General features: G+C 43.9%; 2 protein-coding genes across 2 annotated transcripts in view; one reads left to right on the forward strand and one right to left on the reverse strand.

Annotated features, from left to right (window-relative positions):
* NOC3L (nucleolar complex associated 3 homolog (S. cerevisiae)) overlaps nt 1–4,023 on the forward strand; it is a gene marked incomplete at its 5' end in the record, with an annotated part of 13,284 nt that extends 9,261 nt beyond the window's left edge. The window contains 3 exons of the mRNA XM_010158640.1: nt 446–543; nt 2,265–2,349; nt 3,770–4,023. Of these exons, the coding sequence (XP_010156942.1) occupies nt 446–543; nt 2,265–2,349; nt 3,770–3,901 (315 nt within the window). The remainder of the gene's footprint in view (nt 1–445; nt 544–2,264; nt 2,350–3,769) is intronic.
* A 6,476-nt stretch (nt 4,024–10,499) lies between these two features.
* PLCE1 (phospholipase C, epsilon 1) lies at nt 10,500–25,432 on the reverse strand (the record flags this gene model as incomplete). The annotated part of the gene is made up of 13 exons (XM_010158745.1): nt 10,500–10,679; nt 11,028–11,246; nt 11,370–11,531; nt 12,322–12,531; nt 13,255–13,383; nt 14,419–14,537; nt 15,736–15,997; nt 16,928–17,091; nt 17,837–18,127; nt 19,279–19,410; nt 23,743–23,860; nt 24,531–24,655; nt 25,391–25,432. Coding segments are annotated over 13 exons (2,153 nt in total), but the record flags the coding sequence as incomplete, so codon positions are not given.
* Between the last annotated feature and the right edge of the window lie 682 nt (nt 25,433–26,114).

Genomic DNA, 26,114 nt, shown 5'->3' on the forward strand with positions numbered 1-26,114 from the left:
CATGTTACACATCCCACATGTTAGTACCGCACTGGATCTTACTGCTGGTTTCCCAGTAAGACTCCTTCGAAAGGTTTCCCGATCTATTAAAGTTCCTGCAGTCCAGCCCTTCTCCAGGGAGCAACTGACAATTTGATCGGTCGTTCCAGCCAGGGTTTAGAGTTTGGGGCTTGTGGAGTGCTTCCTCTGCCCTTTTTCCTCTTTTCTGGGAGTAGGAGGTGGATTAACTGTGGAGTTATGCCCACAGCATGACAAACTCGTGAATAAATATAAGACTGGGTGTTCTTATTCACCTGAAAGTGACTGGTTTTGGGGTGCTCAGTTTATCTATCTAAAACAAAAGCAGAACCTTATGTTACTGAAATGGAAATAAATGGAGAATCCATAGATAAATCCATTATCCCTTATCCCTCAGTCAACTGCCTGCCTTCTTCCTTTCTTTCAGAGACACTATCATCCAGTAGTGCAGAAATTTGCAGCTCACCTTATTGCTGGAGCTCCAGCTGAAGGCTCAGGAGCTCTTTCACTTGATTTGAGCCAAAGGTGAGTTATCAAAGACTTCTTTTTTGAAAAATAGTGCCCTGAAAAGTAGCAGTTGCTTATACTTTATTAAAGGGATCCCTGCAGATAATTGTCCTGAAAATGAAAAGATTCTGTTCTTCAAACTCACTTTCTTTGTTCTTCTGCCAGCACAGAATGTTGGCTGCCCTTTTCTTTTTTTCCCTTCTAAGGCTTGTTGCCAGGCTGTGACAGTGTAAAAATCTCGAGGTGCAGTGTGCTTTCTTCCTACGGGAGTAAAATACCTGCATCAGCAGCTCTGGTCTGACTATGGATGGGGGTCACCGAACCGTGGGTGGCCGGTGTGAACTGGAAACCATGTGGCGGTGAAAGGTCTGTCGTTACGTCAAAGCCACCCTGGTTCAGCCTGAGGATCTGGTTCAGCACCCCGTCTTCAGCAGTGGCTGGAAGCAGGTGCCTCAGGAGGAGTACAAGCAGGGCAGGCATGCAAGACGTCTGCTCAGAGCAGCGTCCTAGCCTCTGAGGGGATTCAGTGTGCTGGATTTCCCAAGCCTGATGCCGTTGTCTGTTTGGTGCCTCCCTGGAACTCTTCAGAACTGTCCAGTGTCCCTTGAACCACGGCACAGGTTTTGCAAATACAGGAGTGTTTGGTGAGGGTTCCACGAGTCCACAGCCCATTAGGTTACCTTCTTCTGCTGGGGGCCTGGTGCCAGCGTGCAGCGTTTTAACAGTCCCTGGTCCCTGCCCTGGGAGGGGAAATGACCAGTCTGCTCAAACATGCGTTGTGTGCCTCGCGTGGCTTGCTAGGCCTCTGTCCTACTGCCCCTCCGTCTGCCATCTCTTCTGGTGAAGGGATCTGGCCCAGGCAGGAGCTGTTCCGTACTTATCATCATCTTTGTTCCCTGTTCTGAACTTTTACCAATTAAAGTATTTCAAGAGGAGGGAATTGCAGACTCAGATGCAATGTTTGAGGTGTGGGTGATTTGTGGATTTACACGCTGATGTAATTCCCTGTTACTTTCTAGCATTAAGGTCACAATCCCATGAAAGTATCGGGCATGGCAACAGTACTTTCTTCCTGAAGTAACAGTGGTCAGCTCAGAGACTTGTTTTTAGAAGACACTGATTGCTTTTCCCCCACTACATTTCATTCCCCGTTTGACCAACCCCCTCATGCGGTCTGTCTGCAGTTCTTCACAGGCAGCGCATTCCTCTTTCCGCAGGTAGCTCGGGTCTCTCCAGCTCACCTCCGAGGGTGTTGAAAAAAGCACAGGGCCTGGCACAGACCTTGTGGAAATCCGTGCTTCCTTCCCGCCGTTGCAAAAACTGATCATAGACACCTCTTTTCTGCCCTTTAACCAGCTCTTTGCCCACATGACAGTCTTCCCTGTCCTCCTATGGCTGCTTAGTTTTCACACAACCCTTTTGGAATCACCTAGGTAACCTTTATCCACATACTAGTCTTACTTTTCCACACAGGTACAGGGAAGCAGTGACCGCTTGGAGCGCCGGCAGGCCGACAGTTTTCTTGTCTCCCATTTCTCTGTCCCCCAGCGGCGTATTTAGATGCTTTACTTGCACTGTTGGTTTCTGGTCTTTTCCAGGTGATGCTCACTCCTCTGAGGAGTTCTCTTGGAGCGTGGTGGAGGCTGTGAGTGCCATGCGTGTGGGAGAAGCTGTTTGGTGATACGTTACTGGGGGATGTATCTAATGTCATTGTTCTTTCACTGTGGTTTTTGCTACAGGCTTGCTACAGAACTTTTTGAGGCATACAGCATGAGAGGAATGACCTTCAATCCTCCTGTTGCGTCTGTAACACCCAGAAGAAAGGTACCACCTCGCCTCCCTGTGCCCTCCTTTAGCCGTGACATAGCAACGCAACCTGTGTCAGCTGGCTCGCTGTGCAGCGCCTGGCGTTAGCACACTTCGTTTGGCCCCCTAGTTTCTGTCCTTTCGGTGTCCAGTGGCTTTTTGAAACTGGCATAAAACAGCCCTGACTCCAAAAAAGGAGGGAAAGCTGTATGAAGAGTAGTCCCACCTCCCATAGCAGCAGTTAATGTGGTAGCTATTGTTTCACTTACCTTTTGCACTCAGCAGTGGTTCCGTGGGGATTTCTTCTCTTTTTTCCGTAATGATGAACTGATGTTGGGTCAAAAAGCAGCAATAAAAAGCCAGCTCTCTTTCCCCAGTGCGGGTGGTTGGCAGGACAGCTGGATTTCCAGAGCCTGTGATTCAGCATGTAGAAGGACACCCATCCCCATTAGTGTCAGTTTATAGCTTTGAAGTGTAAATTTGCAGGGAACAAAGAGCTAATGCATAAAGAGGGGAATGAATGGGTGAACCTCAGCACTTTTCGATCCTCAGCACTGGAGGTGGTCCAGATGCCACCCTCCATGAAATATCCAGTGAGTGGTGTGTCCTTTGAAAAGTGGTAATTAATTTTTCTTCCTAATGGAAACATTAGAGCCTGTTAACCTTGTTAGTGCTTCCAACCTGTACCTCAGTGATGTCAGTCAAAGCCTTGAGAGCACAAGGGGTTTCCCTTGTGGAGAAGCACCTTCTGCAGGTGTGTCTGTGCTTTCTTACCCTGCCTTTTCACGGTGACCTTTGAGGCGCCTGTCCTGCGTGGGTGTTCCGTCGCAGAACAAGGCTGGGAACAGCCGGCAGGAGAGAGACAGCATAGTGCTGGAGCGAGGGTGGGCACAAGCTGTTCAGGGTAGCAGGAACAAAGGCAGGTAATGGACAACAAACTGCCTGTAGGTCGTTGTAATGGACATAACTGGGACAGTGGCCTTGGGGTGTTGCCTGCCATCTGGGTCGTGTTAACCAACTCGGGCAGTACCCAAGTTTCACCCTCCCTGTCCTGCATGTTTTGCTCTGTGCGCCATGCTGCCGCTGTCTGCCTGCGCTCTCCCCTGTGGACAGAAGCTCTGGAGTTTGCTGCCCCTGTGCACCTCCAAGAGAGGGTCTCAGGCGCTGCCGAGAGCACGGAGCGCTTGACTGGGTGAGCGTGGCTGCATGGAGTGGGTATTCTGGTAAATCCCAGTTTACAGCAACCGAACAATCCTCACCAAACCCACGAGCTGGCGGCGGACACAGTGCTGTGCTGCTGGCCGAGTGAGCCAGTCCCGCAGGTCAGGCCTAGATGACAGCGGGGATGGGAGGGACACATGGCTGCTAATTAAAGCCATGCACGGGGAACACATACTGCCCTTGTTTAGTAATGCAACGAACACTCTGTCGTTTCCAGGACACGTTCTCACAGCTGGATTCATTTATAGATGAAGAGCTAAGCAAACAGCTTCAACAACACATCAGCGAGACTGTTGTCCACAAACCCTTGGATTTTGCTAAACACTTGAAGGAATCATCCTTGTCGTAAACGTATCCCGTCAGTCGTGTTCAGTTGGCTTCGTCCTTACGGAGAGAGATTGGCTGGAAGACCTTACCACTCATCGTGAAAGGAATTCAAGTAGGCCTCTCTTTGGATCTAGAAACAGACAAAAACCGTAACCGCAGCTTTTCACAGTTACAAGGCGTCTCCCTGCCACCTCCCCCTGCCCCGGCCCAAGTTCTCAGGGCTTGGGAACCACAGTGAACACTCACATCAGTAATTTAGAGACACAAAACCAAGTAATTTTAAAACTGTTTGCAAGCGTGCATTACAGTATTTTTGTTTATATATTTTCTACTTTTTATAACAGAATATAGACACAGGCGTTTCTGAGAAATTACTGGGTTGTGCTGATAAATTAATAAATATTTTGGAAATTTTAACATAATGTTGAGTTTTATGTTTAAGGTGCCAAGAGATTTGGAATCGGAATTGCGTTTTTGTCTGCTTTGGTCTGATGACTCCTAACCATTCATCTCATCCTGAAATGATTTTGCATTTGGTGGGTTTTTTCCCCACTCTGATGAATCTCGGTATTGGCAAGTTGAGATAACTGAGTTCCAGTTGTGGCGTCGTGACCGAATGCTCTGCGGCCGTGTCTCCCACAAGCCGTCGCTGCCAAGAATGATGGACAAATGCACAGTAAGAATTAAAATGTTTTCCTTAATCTTCATTCCCCAAACATCAGTTACGCCTGGTTGGTTTAGAATCCATTTTCAGCTGCCTGTTGGCTTAAAATATATGAAAGAAGGTAAGGGTGAGTGTTGGCTGTATGTGAATTTCACTCTGCAGGGGCGTGCGGTGGCTGCCCCTGGCTGGCAGCGCTGCAGTGGGCTGCAGACAGGTGGTGCATTTTGCAGAGCTTTTGTTCAAGTCGCGTAACCTCCTTACAGTAATCAGAAAATCTTTCTTTTTCTCGAGGGTATTTGGTCCTTTATCCTGGTTCATGGTTTAGATAGTGATTTTTTTTTTATTTTAATACACGTTTTTAGTATTAAGCAGAGTGGATCACCAGCTTTCAAGTAGCTAAGCTTAACTTCACAAACCCTTTTGGAATAGACCTCTGTCTGCTGATGAATGAGAAAAGGCCCGTTTTGGTGTGCAGATTACCGACCCGCCTATGTAACGCTGATGGTAACACGCGTGTTTGTGTCTGTTCAGGGTGCTGTTCCCAGAGCTTTGGAGTGGTTCTGTTCAGTTGTTCAGGGGCTGCAAATCCAGATGTGATTTAAATTCTGAAAAATTCCAAGGGGGCATTTGCCAGTACTTTGTCAGTTCAGGAAGGTAAAACCAAAGAGTCAACATCTTAAACCATTTATTTTTTTACAACATATATACAAATAACAAGTTTATTCTTCAAGTCAGCAGAGAGAAAATAGTCCAGGTGGAAAAGTCACTTTGAAAATTGTTAATTTTACACAGTTTCCAAACAATATAAAGACTGGCACATAGTGATGTGGCACTGTCACGATACTGTGACATGCTTTAAGAGGCAGACAGCTGGACATCTGAGTCTCTCTGAATACCCTATGCATGCATCGGAGCGAAATCTGTTTACTGCCGTTCAGTTTTGTGTTTAACTGGCTATCTCTGCCAATTGTCTAACACTACTGAAGCTACAGAACGCTTATCACAAGGAAAAAGCCACTGCTGTTACGTTTAGTGGGCTACCCTAGAAGTGAACCGAGTTTTGTAGGGGATTAGTAACAGCCAGCGATTAGAAACCCAATGTTAGCTGAAGCATTCGGAGCTAGAGCAGAATGGAGAGTTCCGTTTCGGAAGCCGCAGACCTAACCTCGCGCAGAAATGTAAAGCTACCAGCAAGTTGTTCTTCAGAGACAAGCTAAGAAGGTAGGAGAACGTTCTTGAAATATTTAGGTATTTCTGTGTTAGTGTCTAATTCTTGAAAGCACGTGAATTCTAGAAGCAGATGGCTGCTGAGATACTCCACATAGTAATATTCGTGGCAATAAAAATAATGTGACTAGGTTTTAAAAATTAAAACTGCCACAGTATTTTGTATTCTCCTAACTGCTGAACTTGGGATCAGTAAGACAGGAATGAGTGGGACTGCAGCGTGGCCACGATCCGTGGCTGCCGGGCTTCTGTCCCGCGCAGTCGCACCGCTGCAAGCAGCACGTGCTAGGCAAGGGCAGTGGTGCATGGGTGGGAAAGGAACAGTGGTTTTAAAACTGTATGGAAAAAATACTTCAGTATTTTTGTCAACAGGCACTGGAGCACGAGGTTTCCACTTGCAGACTGTTCGGCATGAGGCCTGCTGCCACTCAGACTGCATGTTTCTGGAAGGTGTGGGTTATTTACATTCCTTTCTTTCAAACTTTATCCTGGAAGCTGCTTCCTCTAAATAGTTTGGAATGTAAAAATGCATGTATTTTCCTAACTGATGTCCATACCCAGCCAAAAGCACAGAAAGGGACAAAGTGATTCCTTCAGTTTTGTCACAGAAAGATGTGGGCAGGTGTTCCTGCAGAAACGAAGCCTGTGCCTAGGCAGAATAAACTTCCCTGTTAGAGCAGTAACTCAGCACATCACATCTGCTGAACGGGGCTTTCACTGAAGTTGACACCCACCCCCCTGTTTAATGCTTCAGGTGGTGCTGTACTGTCATTATTGGGGTATTTGGAACCAACCCAAATGGAAGGATACTGTATTCCATCCCAACTTCCCCCAGATGTACCACTTTCCACCAACAAAAGTTTTAGTCTGCTGCTCACCAATACCTACAGTTGAAATTTAGCGATATGTGCACATTACTGAAAATACTGGAATCATGTCTGCATGCCCATAAAGGTGGGGTTTTTTAAGAGAAAGCCAAATATTTTGCTGTTCGGTTTCACTGTGATAAACAGCAGCAAAAGCAGCTTTTGACCTTGAGTGATGAGGAAGATGAGGTACTTTTATTTGTAAACTATTCCCACAGCCAGAAAATGATTGTTTTAGCAGAAATAGTACAAAAGTGCTGTTTATAAATCGTTGCTAGCCTTCAGGCTTGTGTTAGACACGCTTTATGCAATGTGACGTGGCTGCCCCTTTATTTCCCAAGTTGGGGTTTTTTTTTGTGTTGCTTGTTTGTTCTCTTTGGTCTGTGTGATGGAAAACCATCCGTTGATGGTGACACAGGTGTAAGACCTTCCCGTGTTGAATCTGCTGAGTCAGCAGCCGCATCTCCCAGACTACTGTGAAACTACAGGTGATGTTAAGAATTCTATTTCCAGTGCTGCTGACTATAATAATAAAAAAGCTAAATAGGACAGGGCAAACTATACGGGGAAGTACGTTTTGTTGCTAAAATGCCATAAAAACCCCAAAGGAGAAATTTCTTTGTGATGAGAAACTGCTACTGTGTTAAGGTAACAGAGGATGAAAGTGACATCGTTTGAAAAAGGAGTGGCATTAGCTGAAGTGTGCAGTAGGTTGATGGATGTATTTCCCAGTAATTCCAAAGCCAACTACACGTATAAACCTATGGCTGTGCTGTCGCTTCCAACACTTGACTCAGTATTAGCTTGTGTTTGGCGGGTGCCATGGGGCGGAGTGGGGAGTGCGCACCCCGGCTCTTCCCGGGGCCGGCTGTGCCATGCCGGTGGGAGCGGCAGGACACGCGTCAAGAGGCCGAGCCAGGCGGTGGTTGGGGTTTTAACTGGATCACGAGTGCTGAATTGCAAAATGCTGGTTTGCTCCATGGGTACTGGTGATCAGCAGCAGGAAGTGCACGGCCTCGTGTGCTTGTGGGTATTTTCCCTGGAAGCAACCTCAAGGGGGCACTTTCTGGTTTGGTAATGGCTCCTTCATAGGAATTTTCCATAGTGTATAGTGGAAGACTTCACAGCTTCTGGTGACAGAATGCAGGTGCTGTCTGCTTGTCTGTATGCCAGTTAATGACTGCTTTCTTGTATTTCATTTTCTAATTACGCAGGGGGGTTGGTTGCTGCGGGCCTACTGCCTCAAACTTCTTTCCCTGCCAGCCCTGCGCTGTGAGGCGAAGCTGGATGTAGCTGCACCGCTGCAGCGTCGCCCAGGCGCAGCAGTGCTTTGTGCCGAGGCGGGTGCGGAATCGCCGCGTGCGTGACTCACGCCCCGTACCGGTGGGTTTCTTGACACAGTCATGCCAGGTGACTGAAATGCTGTGTTTGGGGACTGCTCGAGGGAGACACCGCGTGTGCAGAGCAGTTGACGCTCCACAGATAGACAGCAGAAGGGTGAGTGGTTTCAGCCGTTGTTTCACCTGCAAGCGGGTAGGGATCGTTCTAACCAACCTGGCACATTAGTAATGCCCGTGGAGGGGCAAAAAGACACATCCACGGCTGACTTAAATATCAAAAGATGAGTTTGGTAAACGTGTAATTTTACAACAGTGTTTTTACGTAAATGAAAGTGTCAAGAGTTGTAGTGTAGGAGTTCTTCATAGTCTCTGGGTTTAACAGGCAAGTGAAGAGATATTTCCTGACTCTATGGAAAAACGGATTTTGAATTAAATCTTGAAATGTCAGTTACATTTATCAATGCATAGATTGAGTTTGGTCTGCTGGGGGCATTAAATGTCTTGTGCTGAGGATGAACAACCAGAAAAGTTCAAACATATCTTCCTCTAAGTCCAGAGAGAGGTAAAAACCCTGCATTTTCTAAAAAGCAGTATATGATAAATATATTATACAATGGCAGGTACTTCGGAACACGGTAATAAATATTCTTTCTTTAAACACAAGCCTGGAAAACTAGAATTTATAAGAAGAAAATGTCGATCCTTGTAAAAGTATCACTACCGGTTAGGTGTATTTAGTTATTGTACATTATTTTGTTAAGGTAGATAAACCATAAATAATAGGAGCAATTTGTGTATATTCACCAAAGTTAGGCAGATACGCGAAGGAAGTTACAGTATATTTAAATCTCTTTACAATCACTTAACACAGTGTTTAACAGAAATCTTCAGGTAAAAGTGCCTTATTTTAATATAATACACATTATTAATAGAATGCTCTGGTTCTGCCTTCAGCTTCCCTAGAGGCAACTGGCTAAGGTGATCTCCTGTCCAAAAAGGGGAGGGTGGCAACATGTTCATTTCCAACACAGAGTCCAAGAAAACGTCATCCACCTATTGAGAATCTGCAGATGTAAAGATCAGGGGAGGGGAGAATCTTCCGAAAGCTGACAGGCATCCTTCCAATCTACGACATCCCATTTAGGATTCCCAGATTCTGGATGTTAATCCAGCAGCACTGTCTGGATTGAGCATCCAGGGGACAATTGCTGACCCAACCGCAGCAGGTTCCTTCAAAGGCACTGCAGGAGGATTCAGTGATGTAGATTCCAGTTTTCAAAAAAAGAAAAGAACAAATGGAGAAAAGGAGGAAATATGGCTGGGATCTTTCCATAATTTACTTTGCTTTTCTTGAACTCAGATAGTTTTAGTGACTTAGGGGTTTTATAGTAGCCTAGAACTAAAGTATCAAATTTGTCCCCTCAGGTTTGAAATGTTTTGCAAGTGAAGAAATTATTTGGATTCTGTTAATTTGATTTCGCAGTAATGTGGCAGTGCACGCCGAATCATGCTTTAATAATTAGTGTATGTGCAAAGAAAAGTGTAACCTTAAATTGGCCATGTGTGAGGTGGGGTTATCAACACTGAAGAGGATTTCTTCTTCATGTACAATGTGCTGTAACTTCTCCGGTGGTATCTCAGTGCTGTAGTAGCACTCCGATGCCTCACGGAGAGGGTGGGGAGGCACTGGCACAGGTTGCCCAGAGAAGCTGTGGATGCCCCCTCCCTGGATGTCTTCAAGGCCAGGCTGGATGAGGCTTTGAGCAACCTGGTCTAGTGGAAGGTGTTCCTGCCCATGGCAGGGGGGTTGGAACTGGATGGTCTTTAAGGTCCCTTCCAACCCTAACCATTCCATGATTCTGTGATGCAAATACCCGGCTGGTGGACAAGTTAGGCGTGCCGAGTTCGTATCAACGGGACAGTCCTGCGTTGCGTAGTCCGCTGCTTGTTGCACGTCAAGCAAGACAGAAGAAAGTGGAGAGGTACAGAAAGGACAGGCAGAACGTTTAGATGTTTCTGGCAAGATTTCCACGGGGAGAAATCAGCGCTGTAGACTTGGTGTAGCTAGAAAGGAGGTCGTCAGTCCTGATGATTTTACTGTATGCATTTAATAGGAAGTAACGAGAAAGCTGTACTGCATACTTGCACTGACTTTGGCCCAGAGCAAAAGGGACAGGACATAGTTAGTAAAGCACACGTAGTGGATTAAAATGCATACTATAAAATCAACCAGGATGCAGCGCTCTGGGTTGGTTTTTCAAACGGGCAGGGAAAGCAGGGGAAACTCCGCTCTTCACAGCGTTCTGATTCACTGCGGCAAATGCCGTAAGAAGTAACTGGGGACCTTCCTGGTCCTACAGTGCCCGTGCACACCCCTGTCTAGGGTCAGTCCCTCGCACCTCACTACGGTCTCACCAGCTGCAACTCTGAAGTATGCGCTCTGCACATCGTGTGTCGAATGGCTGCTCCGTTGGCATCGGTCTCTCGTACCTGAACAGACCGCGCGGAGGGCGGCAGGGGTTGTCACTCCAGGACGTCGCTGAAAGTCAGGCTGCAGGCAGACCTCTCGTCCTTGCTCTGGGGACTGTCGGGCAAGACCTGTAGCGGTGGGGACGTGAAACCCCGATACTGCTTACTCGACTTGGTTAGCTTCTTGAGCTCGCTGGTAAAGGAAATGCCTTTCCTTTTGTCATCTCGTGCTGCCTGTCAAAAAATAAATCGGATCGCGGAGCTGGTTTAACGGGCTGTTCATCAGCTGCGAAATACGGCATTAATATGAAACCACCTGATGTGTTTCTACACGGGCTGCCCTTTCGAAAGAGGAAGGTGGTCACGGGATGCGCGGGCGGTGAGGGAATAGAGTTCTGGATGTAACGGATGCAGTTTTGCAAAGCAAAATGCCAGGGAGGTGCGGAGAAAAGCGGAATCTGCTTTTTGCTGTAGCCTCTTCTCCCCACCCAGCCCCAGGCCAGTCGCGTCTCCCTCCCACTGCAGCAGGGTCCCATTACGCCCATCACGCGCCATCCTTAAAACCTGCATTTGACCTTTTACCTGAACCTGTTCCTTGAGTTTAAGGATAAATTTTCCTGCTCCTTTCCACTTGCTTTGGGCCTGGAAGACACACTCTTGATCAGAGAGAATCCTCTGCGATGGTTTAGGTGTCGAGGACTTTTTGTTTGCTGGCTCTTTTGTCACCTCTTCCAAGAGCACGTAATCACTTGGATTTGGGTTGCTCAGAATGCTGTAGGAGTATTTGGCTTTGCAAAGAGTCTGTTTAAAAGCAGAACAAAAGCAGACAAAAAAGGAGGCATTCCTCCGATTACAGTTATGAAACAGAGCCCAAACCCCACCATCCTGTAGGAAACCAGCCTCCGTGGGCCGCGTGCTGCTCACCTGCTGTATGACATCCTGAGCTGTGCTGAAGCGGGGAGCTTTGATGACGGTGCGTGGTTGCTCTGGGGAGACATCGTGTACCTGAACAAAGAAGCTGTCATCCTCAGAGCCGATGGCTGCTTCTTCCTTCGCTTCCTGAAGGATGTTTCTCTCGTTCAAATTCTACAGAAAAAAGAAGAGCCAGATTCATTTATGTCAGAGGGGTAGATAACAGCTGGTGGTCACCAAAGGTTTGTAATCACATGAAAACTGGAGACCCTCCTGCTGCCCCACATCTCATTCAATGCCAGTCCACGGTGTGAGAGCGCTGACGAGCCACTATTGCTGATGTAAAATACCTGTTTCTAAAATCACTGTCTGAAACACCGTTTCCAGTGGGCAAGGCAAGGTACCACATGATGCAGAAATGATCACCCAAATCCTTTATTTCCTGATGTCTGCAAAATTACCTTCTGTCATGTAATGGTGGCATTGAGATGGGAGATGGTGGACAGTGTCCTCTTCTCTCGTGAAAAGGCTCAGAACTACAGATCATGCTTTGAGGTACCAGCATCGTAGGCCAAAACTACAGCTTAACTTTCACCTACACTAGGACAGATTTTGGTATTGACTATTATCCTTCTTTCTTTAATTTCCTATTACATCCAAATTTAGATTTACGGTGAATTAGAACTCTCAGTCAAAAGAGGAAGCTAGTGGCACTGAACCGAGTAAGCGACAATGATTAAACACCACAGAGCTGATCGTAGAGCTGAGTGAGGTCAGGTTAGTGTCACACAGGTGGATAAAGTCTAGTTGTGCTCACCCAAGAGCTGTTTGTTTCTAAATGACGTACACAGCACTGACATTACTCCCCAAGTAGTGAAACACATACTGCACCCTTTTGTTTCCTGTCCCTAACAGCTATTTTTAGCTATCTTTGTAAACAACGATTTATCTAAAGGAGACTTACTTCCTCTCGGGTTTTAAAGATAATCCTTCCAACATAGCCTTCTTCTGGGAACCAACTGTTCAGAAGCTGCACTAGCCCTTCTTCAGGACCAATTACTCTCTGGAATGGTGGTTTTCTGCATTCACTCTTTTCTTTAGATATAAAACTTTTCTCTTCCATCAGAAAATAGTCTGCAGCACATGACTCGGTGCCTTTTGTGGTAGCCAAGAGCTAGGACAGACCACAATAAACACACAGCAATTAGAATGCTAAATATAAACACTGCATAATTAGTAGTTACAAATGAGAACGGATAAAGAAGCTTTAGGATTCAGTAACTATTCTGATAGTGTAAGCTAGATTTCTGATGTTCTATTTATTATTCAGATATTTTACTCCAGGGTAATGTACTGTTCTCTCCAGCCCAGCCAAGCAGTTCAGCTCTTCCAGACAAGGCAGTACTATTAAGCTTATTTCTGTCCTGTTTGGCTGCCCAGACAATTTATTCATAATCCCAGGACAGTACAGTCTTTTCCCACTGCTAGAATAACAATCCCTGTTGAGCGAACTGGTTTTTCTACTCTTGAACTCAGCCCTCCAACTTTTACTCTGTATCCCTGCGCTGCTGGAGTTCAAAGAATTGCACAGAATTGTTGGGCAAGGACAGCCCGCTGCCTCCGTCGGTCCCAAGGATTGCTTTCCTCATCTGCATATGCCCAGATATTAAACTACTAACGGGGAGTATGTTCTGAGATTAGAAACCCATTCCCGGAAGCCAAGATTGGGAAAATCTCACTGAAGACAGACTGTGCCCGTCAGTAATGCATTTCTAATTTCATTTCTTCATCCTTGCTGTGATGAAGAACTGCAGCGGCCCTGCACATGAGCAGTGCAGGGAGATGAATGGCCAGAACGAGGTCAGTGTGGATTCCTGCACTTCAGCAGGCAGCTTACCTGATGGAGGAGCTGTGCAGCCGTGGTCCCCCCACTTACGTTAAAAACAGTGAAAGGCTCCGGGCCTGGAATGCCATGAATTGTCACTTTGTAAGTCACAGCGTCTCTCCTTTCGCCCATGCTAAACAACTGTTTAGACAACAATCAACACGTTACTGAAGGTTTTTACACAGGCACGTCATTTTTAGGTTGCTTAAAAGAAAACTTTACGCACATGTTGTAAGGACCCTGACAGAGCAAAGCTATCCAGCTAACTGGTGTCTCTTACACTGCAGATCAAGGCATTAAAAGAACTCCAACAAACCAACCCCCCAGAAGACCCAACCCCACCCTACCCTGAGGCTGAAGAGAGAGGGAAAAAAGGGAAGTTTTCCAGTGGGAACACATCAACAGTCACTGAGCAAAGGGCAGACCTCCATCGCTCAACTCTCTGCATTCCAGCTGAGCTCAGGCTATTTGTATTCAGCATACAAATTACTGGATGAAAATCTATAGCTTTGTTTTACCCTCAGAACCATTTATGCTCTTCCCTAGTAATTCACCAAGATAACTACACATGCTTCCAGTTATTAACGCACAAGTAACCCAGGTAACCTAACATTAAGGGCTATTTAACAAAAAAAATCCCATCCATCCCTGTGTATTGTTACATGCAGGTTATACACACATCTGTATGTGTCTGTACACGTTTGTACACATAAGCACACACACATATATAAAGAGGTATGTATTTATGCAAACACAGACTTCTATCTTTCCCTGTAATAGCATTCGATTTTATTCTCATTATTCCAAAGTCATCAGTAATTTGTACCTTCCTTTTTTTTTGTCCCAAATGAATTGCTTACGTGTCATGCTTACAGCAACGCATGGGGCAGCTCCGAGCCTTACCGCTCAGCCACGCTCCTCCAGCAGAGGAGTTCTTGTGCTGCACCCAAATACACCCGAAGCTGGACTTGGAAAGGATTTACCTTCCCAGTTTCAGCCGGATGGGGGAACCTTACTGCTCCCAAAGCCCAAAACAATAAGACATAGAGGTACTTCTGCAAAATGTGTGGGTTTAGGGGCTAACATCTTTCAACAGTCTGGTTCTACAAGTGTTCAGACCAAAGTAGTCATTATGACAAAAATACATGGCATTCACAAAAAAAATAATTAAATTACCACAGATGCAGGCAGAGTGTTCCCGGAGGGACTTTCTTCCATTCTCCGACTGTTTATGAACAAACTAGAAATTTCTAATGCTTCGTTGTGCAGGTTATGGAGCTGGACGTGTCTGTAGCCTGAAGAGAAAAAAACCCTTCTGTCAGTACTTTGCCACTAGGACACAAGTCTCCTCAATGGAAAACTCAAATTTGCTATATTTATAGCTACAATTGGCCTCACCTGTAGGATTTAAAGCACTGCAATAACACTGCATCAACACTCTTTGTCTGTACAGCAGAGTAATCCAAATGCTCTGAACTGCTGAGTGGCTCATATAGCTGCCTACCTTTGTTTTGCCGTAATATTCAATATTTTCATACTTGAAAGAGCTAAATATTGGAATATGAATGAAACAAGGACAAATTCTCACTGGGAAATTGCCAATCTTGGCCAGATCTCCTCATGTGCTCTGGGAAATTGCCAGTCTTGGCCAGATCTCCTCATGTGCTGAGACTGATACAGTAGCACAAAGCGAACATGAAGTATTTTTACTGTTCTGCTGCTGGCAATACGGAAACTCCATCCCCAAGGTGTCACAGAATTAGTGATGCTTCCTCATCTCTCACCTTCTTTCACCTCTCCTCCAACCACAGCAGCAAGAAGTGCAAGTTTCTTGGGCAAAGGACAAGGCAGGGAGTGAAACCACTCCACACTTCCTAAGGGAGCAGCAAGTCTCAAGGTGAACAAAACCTCACAGCCACAGTTTGGGATCGGGGTGACTGCACAGGACCACAGAATCACAGAACGGTTTGGGTTAGGCCCTTAAAGACCATCTAGTTCCAACCCCCTGCCATGGGCAGGGACACCTTCCACTAGACCAGGTTGCTCAAAGCCTCATCCAGCCTGGCCTTGGACACTTCCAGGGATGGGCCATCCACAGCTTCTCTGGGAAACCTGTTCCAGTGCTTCACCACCCGCTCTGTGAAGAATTTCTGCCTTATATCGAATCCGAATCTCCTCAGTTTCAGTTCAAACTCATCTCCAGCTTTCTTGCAGGCCCCTTCAGGTACTGGAAGGCTGCTGTAAGGTCTCCCTGGAGATGCCCCAGTCTCTGCAACAGCACAAGATTTAACTTTGTACAAGTCACTGGGGCAGCCTCCAGCTCCCCGGGAGTCGTACAGATCAGCATCGTACTGCCAGGGTAGTCTGACACGTGCTCAATACCTCCTCTAGAAAAATGCAACCAACTGATTAAAAATACCCCTCCTGTAGGATTCAGTCCAGGAATCTGCTGGACCATCCTGGCATAGTGTGTCACAACAACCTATACTGTACCTCTTTTGAGAGCTTTTAGGGGAATGATTCTCTGAGCTGTTACAGCTGAGCTGTTATTTTCAACAACTGCGAACCGAAGAAAGACCAAATCTTCAAAGTGAACCCGGAAAAGGAACTGTTCATTCCACATGGGGTTGAGAGTGTTGCGATGAATGGGCTTTGTCCGGAAATGGCAGCTATCCAGAGGCATCCCCAGCACATCGATTTCAATGCACGGACTGCCTGTGCTATTGCTGGGGCAGACGTTCTGTCCAGACACAATCTGCAGCCAAGGAGAACACGGAGAAACCAGTTAGCACAGTCATTCTTTCACTGTCGTGATTCTGAGCTAAGTATCATTTAGCACACTCCTAAGCACCGTTTGTTAACGTGATGATTTAATGACAACGCTTCCCTACTTTTCTAATTGCCAGGGCAGTAATCTCACAAGCGGAGCTTCTTCAACCCCCCCGCCACGCTGTTGCTACGGTATCTCTCCTCTGAAAAAAACACAGTATACATCAGAGTGTAACCATTCAAGGCATCTGAAAGTTAATCCAGAAAGAATGTACCAGTAACAGAGTCAAAAAGGATCAGGTTTTCCTCTCCGTTACTCTGGGGCGATGGCACTGGCCCCCGGCTTGGTTTGGCACACACAGCACAGCAATCAGGTGTGCAATTACCGCTGCCGGGAGATTCTGACTCTTATGGATCTCACTCCTCTGAAACATTTCCTGGAAGGGACTTCTTAGAATACAGTTTTCTGGCCATAAATCCACGAATGATAGATCTTTTATATAATCTTTAAAAAAATATTTTTTAAAGACTCAGTACAGCTTCTCATAATGGCTTTTTGTGTAGCTTCTCAAGTGTTTGCAAACGTGTGAAACATCCAGGCACGCGGATAATTTTACACAGTTGTGGAGTCCCAGGGAAAATGCTTTCAGGATTGGGTTTCGACAAATATTGTGAAGGAAACAGTGAAAGTAACTATGGATACAAACCAGCCAATGAAATAAAATAAGGACAATGATTTGCTCCTCCTCCCCCACCCCATTTCTTTCACTTACGCTGACCTTCAGAAGTGCAAACAACAACTAAATGTTCCATCTTTTCACACAGGAGCGTGACCGTAATGCTGGTTAAAGACTGTACTTAAACGCTGTCTACTTCTATCCGTTCGGCTGTGGAAATTCCCTTTCCGTGTACTTACTGTTAAAGAATATATAGCTGGCTCTTTATTATCAAGATCTCTCTCTAACGGACAAAACTGCTGGTACATGGAACAATTTTTATCCCACAGAACAGGAGGCTTCAAAACATATCCACAGCCGCCATTAGCCTCAAACATCGCTGCATTAAGTTGCAGAGGAAGATCTGTGAAAATAAGGCAGCCAAAACTGACAAAGAGCAGTGGTACAATGGAAAAACTGTAACAGTGAAGACAAAGACATGGTTTAAATATCTTTGTTTTTCCTAATTTGTGTACTCTCAATTCATTCTTCATTTTCAGACAGCTGTAACTTATGTTCCAATCCCTCCAATACTTACTTATACAAAACTGTAAGTTCATTCTTTTCTATCTGACTTTATCCAGCTGTCAGGCTTGCCTACACCTGTTCTTGGAGAAGTTTCTAGGGATTTGCCCTGAACTGCAGAATGAAAAAGCACTGAATGTGTAGCTTTGAAGATGGCCCAATGGCTCCACCATCAAAAAGGTGATGAAACACAAGATAGGATAGAAAACGCCCCCAAAATGCTGTGATCAACATTAAACCAGCATCCAAGGCAGCACTTCTAAGTAAAAAATAGTTTGGTACCTTTCTTTATACTTGAAATTATCAGAAAGGGATAACAGCTACTTTCACTGGGGAAAAAAACGGAAGGTGTTGCTGCCCAGGCAGTTCTGCGTTCTCAGGAGATCTGCTGCACTGGCATAAAGCTCCTGAACCCCGGGATCGCTGGTCTCAAGGACCACATTGTCATGGTATGAAACTGCCTGTGCTGGGGCACACAAGACTCTCTTGGGAGCAGGTAAAAGCAAACATCAAATGCCAATTGGCAGTTTAAGGACTTACTTAACATTTAAAACGTATTACAGTGTGTGTTCCTGCACCCATACCATCTGTTTGGTAGTTAAGAGCCACAAGCTGTACGCCGTGGAGCCAGAAGATCAGCGGATGGGGATTTGAGGAGTCGATGCGTGTGGCAGCGGGGTAGGTCCTCAGGAGCTGACAGGTGGTGTGCTGGATCAGCTTCTGAGAGTACCGCCTGCACAGACGCTTGGCAGCGTTCTCGTTCAGGGAGGAGATGTGATAGCACTTGGGCGTCCGTATGATAGCACTGAGCGAAGCTGGAGAGTTGTAAGGAGAGCAAGGATCTTCCCAGGTCTGCCGCATCACATCGAAAGGACCTGGAAGATAAAGAGTACCTTCCAAATTACAGCTGCAGATCCAGACACTTCAAGAAGTCAATGTTTTCTCATGAAGTATGTGCCCATATTTTGGTTATAGTAGAAAAAGGTGATCCTGGAAAATTAATGCTGCTCAGTACGAAGTGTCACATTCCTTCTTATACAGTAAGAACAATCCATGAGAGGAAACATAAAGTTTAAGTATTGAAATGATACTGTGATTAGATGTGCTTAACAAGCATTTTCATAACTGGGAATTTCCCGAATAAAATAATGGAATAAAATTCCATTATGCTTATTTATACATTTTACATGAGGGAGGGAGGCAAAATTGAAAGCCATCTGCTAAGTCTCCACACGGGCAGACCACAGTGTGCCCTAAAAATCAGGGGACAAAGCCCGCAAAATACTTGTATCCTTTAGAATTAGGCTCTAGACCATTTTTAGGACACTGGCTTCTAGAAGGGAATCTAATCTGTCTGCTGCAGCTGTGCCCTTGGCCTGAAAGAAATGCAGCATTCCTGAGGCAGAGAGTGAGTACAAGAAAGGGCACAACGCTGTTTATGGCATTCACCTGAAAGGCAGGGGATCTGGGTCTCAACCCTGCTCCAGAACCTTTTCTGTGCTTCCTTTGTATTCCTTTACATCTGTTCATGCGCAGAAGTACAACTTTCAAGTTCACAAACCGAATCGCCCGCAGTCTAAATACCTCCAAGGCGGAACACAGGAGTTTGCATGATTACACGTTTGGACTTGGCCGCATTTTAGGCAACTAAGTCCTACTTCAGACACTAAAAATCCTTTTCTGGATCCAGCCCAACAGTTCTGCCTTCCTGTACTTTGAAAATATTCATTCATACTTTTTAAAACACAAACTTTAAGATACATCACTTAGAATGTGTATTAGTTTTGAATCATTTATCAATTAGGGTCTTCATATTCCTGCCCAAGTAATCCTATTTGAACATTCCACACTCAACACTTCAGTTATAATAATGTTACTGTAATAGCTTCTGCGCTAACAGAAAAACATTCCCAAGTTCTACATCTTACACACTGTGAAGTATTTGATCTTAAACAACTTGGTCTGGTACATGTGTTGGATTACAGAGTCATTCCACGTGACTGGTGAAAGAAGATGCTAACTTTACCTTTTCCAGATGCTTTGGCAAGAGTAGCTGACTCCCCAGGGCTCAGTCTGCCAGGGTTGTTGCCAAAAATGGACTTCCTGCTTTTTCTTTCTTTTCCTCTGCTAGAGCCAGATGGGTTGAGAGTTGACAAGCCTGTTCCCATAAATGTAAAATAAATGAGCCAAATACCATGACCAAGAGGGCAGGACATTTTCCATCCTATTTTACATTATTTTGAAGGCATGAATACTCCTGTTGTATAGTACGCGGGGCAAGCAGTGTATTTTTCTCTGTAAGATAATTTTAACGTCTTTACATACATACATGCCTTTATATATGTACATACTATGTATATGTACTATGTATGTACACATATATAATGTATATTAAAACTTACATGAAGCAATACAATATACAGTTACCTCTCTGATATAACTTTTCTCCATTTTACTTTTTGGCTTGAGAAAGGTAGTGGCTCTGTCTCAAATTACTAAATAGTTCTAATTAATACAAAAAATCCTGCAGTAACAGTCCCAATGTATTCATCCTTACAATAATTTAAAAAAAAAATCTTTCTACAGAAGCAATAGGTCTGTGCATTAGTGAATATAATGGAATTCATCCAGATTGGGAAACACACATTATGAAATAAATGCAAGAATACGATTTAAAGATATAATGTAAAGGAAAAAGCCCAAGTGGTGTTGATGAAACCATTTAACATCAAGATGTTTTCAGAGTTACCTTCTGTTTAGAATCTGTATTTCCATGATGGGAAATACAGTGTGCAAAATCCATTAAGCATTTAATGGCCTGTATGTACCAGAAGTGGAGCTGGAAACCTCTAGTGTAACTGTTACTCAAACATAGGCATTCTAGACAAATAATCATTAAAATCATGATCTAAATCCCAGTGAAGTATACACACTTAATCCCCCTTAAGGTCAGTTTCTTTCTGTTGACTTGGACAGAGCACACAGCAGACCAAAATTAGAGTAAGTCTAAACGCATGATCATTATTTTGACACCCACAGCAGTGAGGTGAGGGATGCTCCCAGAGACCCAGGATGACATTTATTTGCCTAACTGTGATTCATAAAACGGCCCTCATGAGCTCACATCAACTCACACCTGCCTAAAGACAGTTCTGGATATAATACTAGTATTTCAATGACAAATGTAAATGTAAATCACAGAGCATACAGTGGCCTCTCTTCTACTAAGGTCTGTCCACAGCTGTAAATTTTCAGCTCTCTGTCACATCTACATGGTACTTAGTAAAACTATGCAGATAGTTTCAATGGAACCTGTTCCAGTTCTTCCCTCTCCAGGAAGAATTTCTTCATGATGTCCCATCTAAATCTACTCTCTTTCAATTTAAACCCGTTACCCCTTTGCCTGTCTCTACAGGCCCCTGTAAGAAGTCCCCCCACAGCGTGCTTGTCGGCCCCTTCAGGTACTGGAAGGCTGCAATGAGGTGTCCTGGAGGCTTCTCCAGGCTGAACAAGCCCAACTCTCTCAGTGCTGGAGGCATACTGTCTCCTTGTGCCCAAGCATACACTGAACCACAGAAGAGGGTGGAAGCTGGTATGAAGGAACACAAACTGACTAGAAGAATGACGTGTTACCGCCCTCTGTGCCTCCAGCACTACTCCATACCAGCTTTCAGGGGATCAAATGGATTTGGTAAGCAAGATCCGGGTTTCAAAATCCTGTTGTGGAGCCAGTCGCTGAGGAAACCGACTAACCTCATAAATCCCCAGAGAGTGCAGTGCCAAACACCAGGGTTAACTGAGCCAAACGGGATGGCCACAGGGTGAGTTGCCGATGGGAGTTTTCTTCCAGTCTTTCCCATGGCCATCCTTTGCATGTGACCGGGCTCCTCCCAGTGCTAGGCTCCATTTTTCACTCCAATTTAAACTCTACTCCAAAACTCAGCATTATCTATTCACAGAATCATAAATTCATAAAATCATGGAGGTTGGCACAGACCTGGAATTCATCTGGTCCAACCTGCAGGTCGGTCAAAGCAGGACCAGCTTAATTCCCACCACACTGCACGTACCACCACCACAACAGAGTAAATGTTTCGTATTTCCTTACAATCCCTGTGCTATATCCTTTGAGTTACAGAATTCAGTGCCTATCTCTCATGTTAGATATAACCACGTTGCTTTACTGCTTTTAATGGCAAAATTTCCTGCCCTTATTCTAACCATGTTAACAGGTTAAACTGTAACTGTCACCTTCTCACCATGTGCTTCAGGCCAACAGCCACTTAGTCTGCCGGTCTGCAGACCTTGAAAAATAATTTTTGGTACTTTTGAAGGGTGCCCTTTTTTTTGTGTTCACTTTAATTTACTGAAAAGTGACACTGTAGAGGCAGGTAGTCTGACACAATGGAGATGGTGACTGAATTTCACGCTGGTTAGCTCAGGTGACTCCCTGCTCTCTGCACTCGATTGTGCAGATCCTGTTTTTCTCGACGCCTTGTATAGGGTTCCACAGCACCAAGGCAGCGAGCCATGCGTCAGTGAGTTAGAGCAGCACCAGGCTCAAGTATGCTTCAGTGCACTCATCTTGGGTGACCCAAAAGAACAGACCTTCACCCTCTTAGACAATGGTAGGATGATATCCAACAGAATGGATTTTAAGTTAAGCAAGGACTGTAAGGGTCAAAAACCACTGAAACAACAAGAGCTGTGGTGGGTTCCTTGTTACCAGAGATTTTATAAACAAGAAATGTTATTTTCTCCACAGGATAAACCCTGTTTTGACCAGGGAGCACTTAGAGAAGTCTGTTACTCAGTAGGCCAGGATAAGTGAATATAATGGTTCTTGTCCTTTTTTATAGTCAAAAATCAGTGATTAACATTCAGAGACATAGGCAACTGTAAACACAGAACAGAAATACATTAAGACAGGAGAAATAAATTTTTGACACCACTGGTCAGCCACTGACATGAGTTCTGCCCTCCCAGTCTCCAATACTGTTGCATTTTCTGAGTTGGTTAGGAACCCAGTCCACGGATCTACAGAGTCACGGATCTACCAGTCTTGTTCTCATTATTAATGGACAATACTGGGGTCTGGCAGTGCACCCTGCCTGGGGAGAAAAATCCTACCAGTAGCATGGTGGCCATGGCAGTCTATGTATCTTGCAGAGAAGGCAGTATTTGTCTCACAGGAGATAAACTTTGTCAGAAAGCTAATTTCTACCGCTTCATGTGTTCATCCGTGAAAGGAACTTACTTCCTTAACTGTTCTATTCATGTCCCCTTTAAAGCAAGAGGAAGATATCCAATAAGTAAAGCAGGTATTTATTTTCTAACTGAAATTACATTAAAAACCTGAAATATTTTAAAGCTTTCTTAGAACATCAGAACTTCGTGTGTCAAAATGCCTGGAACAACTTAAACTATCTAAGTTTAATCTTGACTCTCATTCTTTAAAAGAAAATATTTTATTTTAAAGATATCTTATTGCAGATTTCTTTAAAAACAGTATCAGATATAATTTTTTAGCAGTTATTATTGTTACAAGTGACACCTACAATTCTTGAAGTTATAGAAGATTATAGAAGAATGTGTCTCCATTTTTCAGCATGTTTATCTTGCCTATTTGACACAATTTTATGTTTGGTTAGCTTCTCTAATCTGATTACAGTTCTATTTGTATAAGACCATGGTTTGGCAGAATTGCTAACTTTTCCACAGAGAACCACTCCATTAAAAAGCTGATTTTTCATTCAAAACATTAAAGACATCAACAAACAATAAATTCTCAATTTAAAAGAATTTATGTACACAGCATGAGCCAAAGCATACTGAACCTCATGTTTCAGTACTGAACACGTACCTATCTGCAACCTCCTCTTCAGTTAGTCCTTCTCCTTTTGCTCCGAAAAGCTTGTTGTTCCTACTGTACAGAGGACAACCCTCCTACTTCCTTAACCCCTTCCCTAAGGTGTGTGCACGTGTGCTGTCAGCTGTCCTCAGCCACCCCACGTAAGGGCTGTTTTACCTCCGAAGCAGCTCCCCTCCTACCCACTTAGGAAAGAACAGAGGATGCAGCTGCAGGCAAAAGTGAAACACACTCAAGTGAGGTCACTTAAAGAAATGTGACAAGCTCTTCCTGCAAAGTTTTAAGAATATTTTCCTTCCTAATTCAGTAGGTCCTTACATGGAAACTTGGAGCTCTTAAGATAAAGCTTTCTGTCCACTGTCCTTTGGCAATGAAGTTGTGAAGACTGGCAAATTTCACTCTTGTAAACATTTTAATATGACAGACAATACATCTTCACATAATTTATGGATACTACTTCTCAGCCAGGAGCTATTATTATGTAGACTACCAAATCATTAAGAAAAAGACTCCTCTACTAGTTCAATATGAAAATAGCTTGTACTCACTAATTCAGAACATAAACATAATGTCTCCAAGAATTAGAACGCTTAAAGCAATAGAACAGGGCTGTGTACTTACCAGGGAACTTTACAGCTTGACAGTAAATTACAAGATCTGATAGCTCTGGGGCTATCTGTCTGCTTTCCTTCTTATTTTGTGGAAGATAGAATTCTTCACCCAGCTCCATGTCATAAACCTAAGCGACAATTCCAAGAACATAATAATTAAATTACTGAATGTGAAAGTGCTCTTGCACATCTTACCTATGTCTCTCAAATCCTCTATCTCGTTCTTTTTATATAGTTTGCTGTCTTCACCAAACACATCAATGTGTGCAGGCTTATACATCAATACTTGTTACTGCTGCTGTGGTAGTGTTCAAAGTCAGAGCCAGTTCTACAAACATTTAGACAAAACCCACCCATGTTCAGGAAAAACTACAGGTTACTAAACAGCAATGCACTGGTTCAGTTGCCAGATGATTTAATAAAAGGTAATGTGGCTGCTATCTTAGCCCAGTAGTTTAAAGTTATTTAGATACGCAAAGATGCTGAAGTTTCAGATGAAATCTTCTGTTCCGCTGATGTTAATGCAAATTAGATATCTAAATAAACGTCTGGATCTAGCTTCAATGAAGTCTTTCACTGAAAGCAATGACAGATAAAATTTTCAGCCAAACAGCCTGTATATACAATAATGTTCTAGTTAATCCCTTTGCTCTGATGTGTTTCCATGCTTTCTACTATTTATCTTCATTAAAGTGCATTTTTCACCTGACGTCTCAGTTACCTAAACTGCTCAGATCCTTTTGAAGCTGGTTATATATCAAAGTGTGGCTAAGAAAAAGCGGGAAAAAGCAGAACTACCTTTCCTTTATTACTGTAAGTAGCACAATCAGCCTTCTTTATTCGTTTGGCAGTCTCTTCATTATATTCAAACTGCAGTTTATCACTTGATAATTTATTCTCAGGTCGGTCTTCAAGAATGTTATCTAAAAATTAATGGGATTTTAATAAACATAAAGCCAAACAATTTCAAGTGGAAGTTTAATTTGAATTAACAGTATTTGTGGACAATGCTGTGAATCACATCAGAATAACCAGATGCCAAAATAATGCATTTACTGGTCAAAGCATTCTCTTTTAGTAGTAACTTTCTACTTCAAAAATTTAATGCTCAGCTTTGGTTAATAGGTTGCACTTCTTTTAAAGCCCATCCTTTTGTGCTCAGAGGATGCTTAAAACAAAATTGTCCAATGAATTAAGCTGAAAACAACTGATATTCCTGAACAACAAAGAATTGCTCAAGTCCAAACACAACTGACCACATCAAACATGTACATGTCTTTGTACAGCAAGTTTTGGCTTTCCTCTCCTTACATTCACCATGAACAAATATTTTTTACATGTATAGGTATTCCTCTTCAAAGCTAGGTATTTATCAGAGAATAATACACATACTAATTTGATCTTTCTGGCCCAAAATGTCACAAAAGGAATGGTTTTATTTCATTCCTGATGCTTTGACCATATTATTTTTTATGCATAACCAGTGTCACACATGCAGTCTTCTAACAGTTGCTGACCAGTCGCCAATGCCATGTATAACTATCTGACTGCATTTTTAGTATGAAGTAGAAACCATATATTCACACTGTCACATTTAACAGGCTGGAGATGCAGTGCTGATTTCATGCAGTTAAAATGCTCAATCAAATGGCCTTTACCTTCCTGGCTGTTAGGAGCAGGAGAAGCACTAAGGACATCAGCTACAGGGAAACGGAGTCAGAGAGGGAATAAGAGTAAAGGAAATTAAGATTTACAGGCAGAGAAATGAAAACTAAGTGTCAGTTGTAAAACTATTGGCCTTACGCAAACCTAATGTATCAGTAAGGAAAACAAAATTGAAAATATTTTAGAAGGTTTACAGGCCATTATTTAGATTAGTTTTGCCAAAATATTAACGTAATTAAAGATCCCAAAGAATAATCCTTGCAATAAAGCAGTAAACCATGCTGCAGATTTCTTCATATATTAGATGGTGTGAATGTTTCTTGCTACCTTCAGACTTCTCCAACCTTCTCTTAACTAAAACATCACTCCAACATCACTTACTGCAGTTAGGTTGCAACATTTCCCTGGCAAGCGTGTTAGCAAAGATCTAAGTTTTTCACAGCAATTTACATCTACACTATCTCCACCCTGGTGCACACAAGGAGTATCCTCAAGTAGCCAGTTAGGCCAACTTCCTAGCAAAACACAACTGAAGGCAGCACTGGCACCCAACTCATAAACTTTCATATTACAATAATAATACTGCTCTCCTGCAAGCAGTGTCAGGTCCTGAAATGCACTCATTAATTTAATGACTTCAACATTAACAGAAGCAGGTGTGTTGGGTCTGTGTGGCAGGGCTACAGGGGTGCCTCCTCTGAGAAGCTGCTAGAAGCT

Source organism: Eurypyga helias, unplaced genomic scaffold (assembly GCF_000690775.1).
Source record: "Eurypyga helias isolate BGI_N326 unplaced genomic scaffold, ASM69077v1 scaffold17320, whole genome shotgun sequence".
In the NCBI taxonomy this organism is placed as follows: domain Eukaryota; kingdom Metazoa; phylum Chordata; class Aves; order Eurypygiformes; family Eurypygidae; genus Eurypyga; species Eurypyga helias.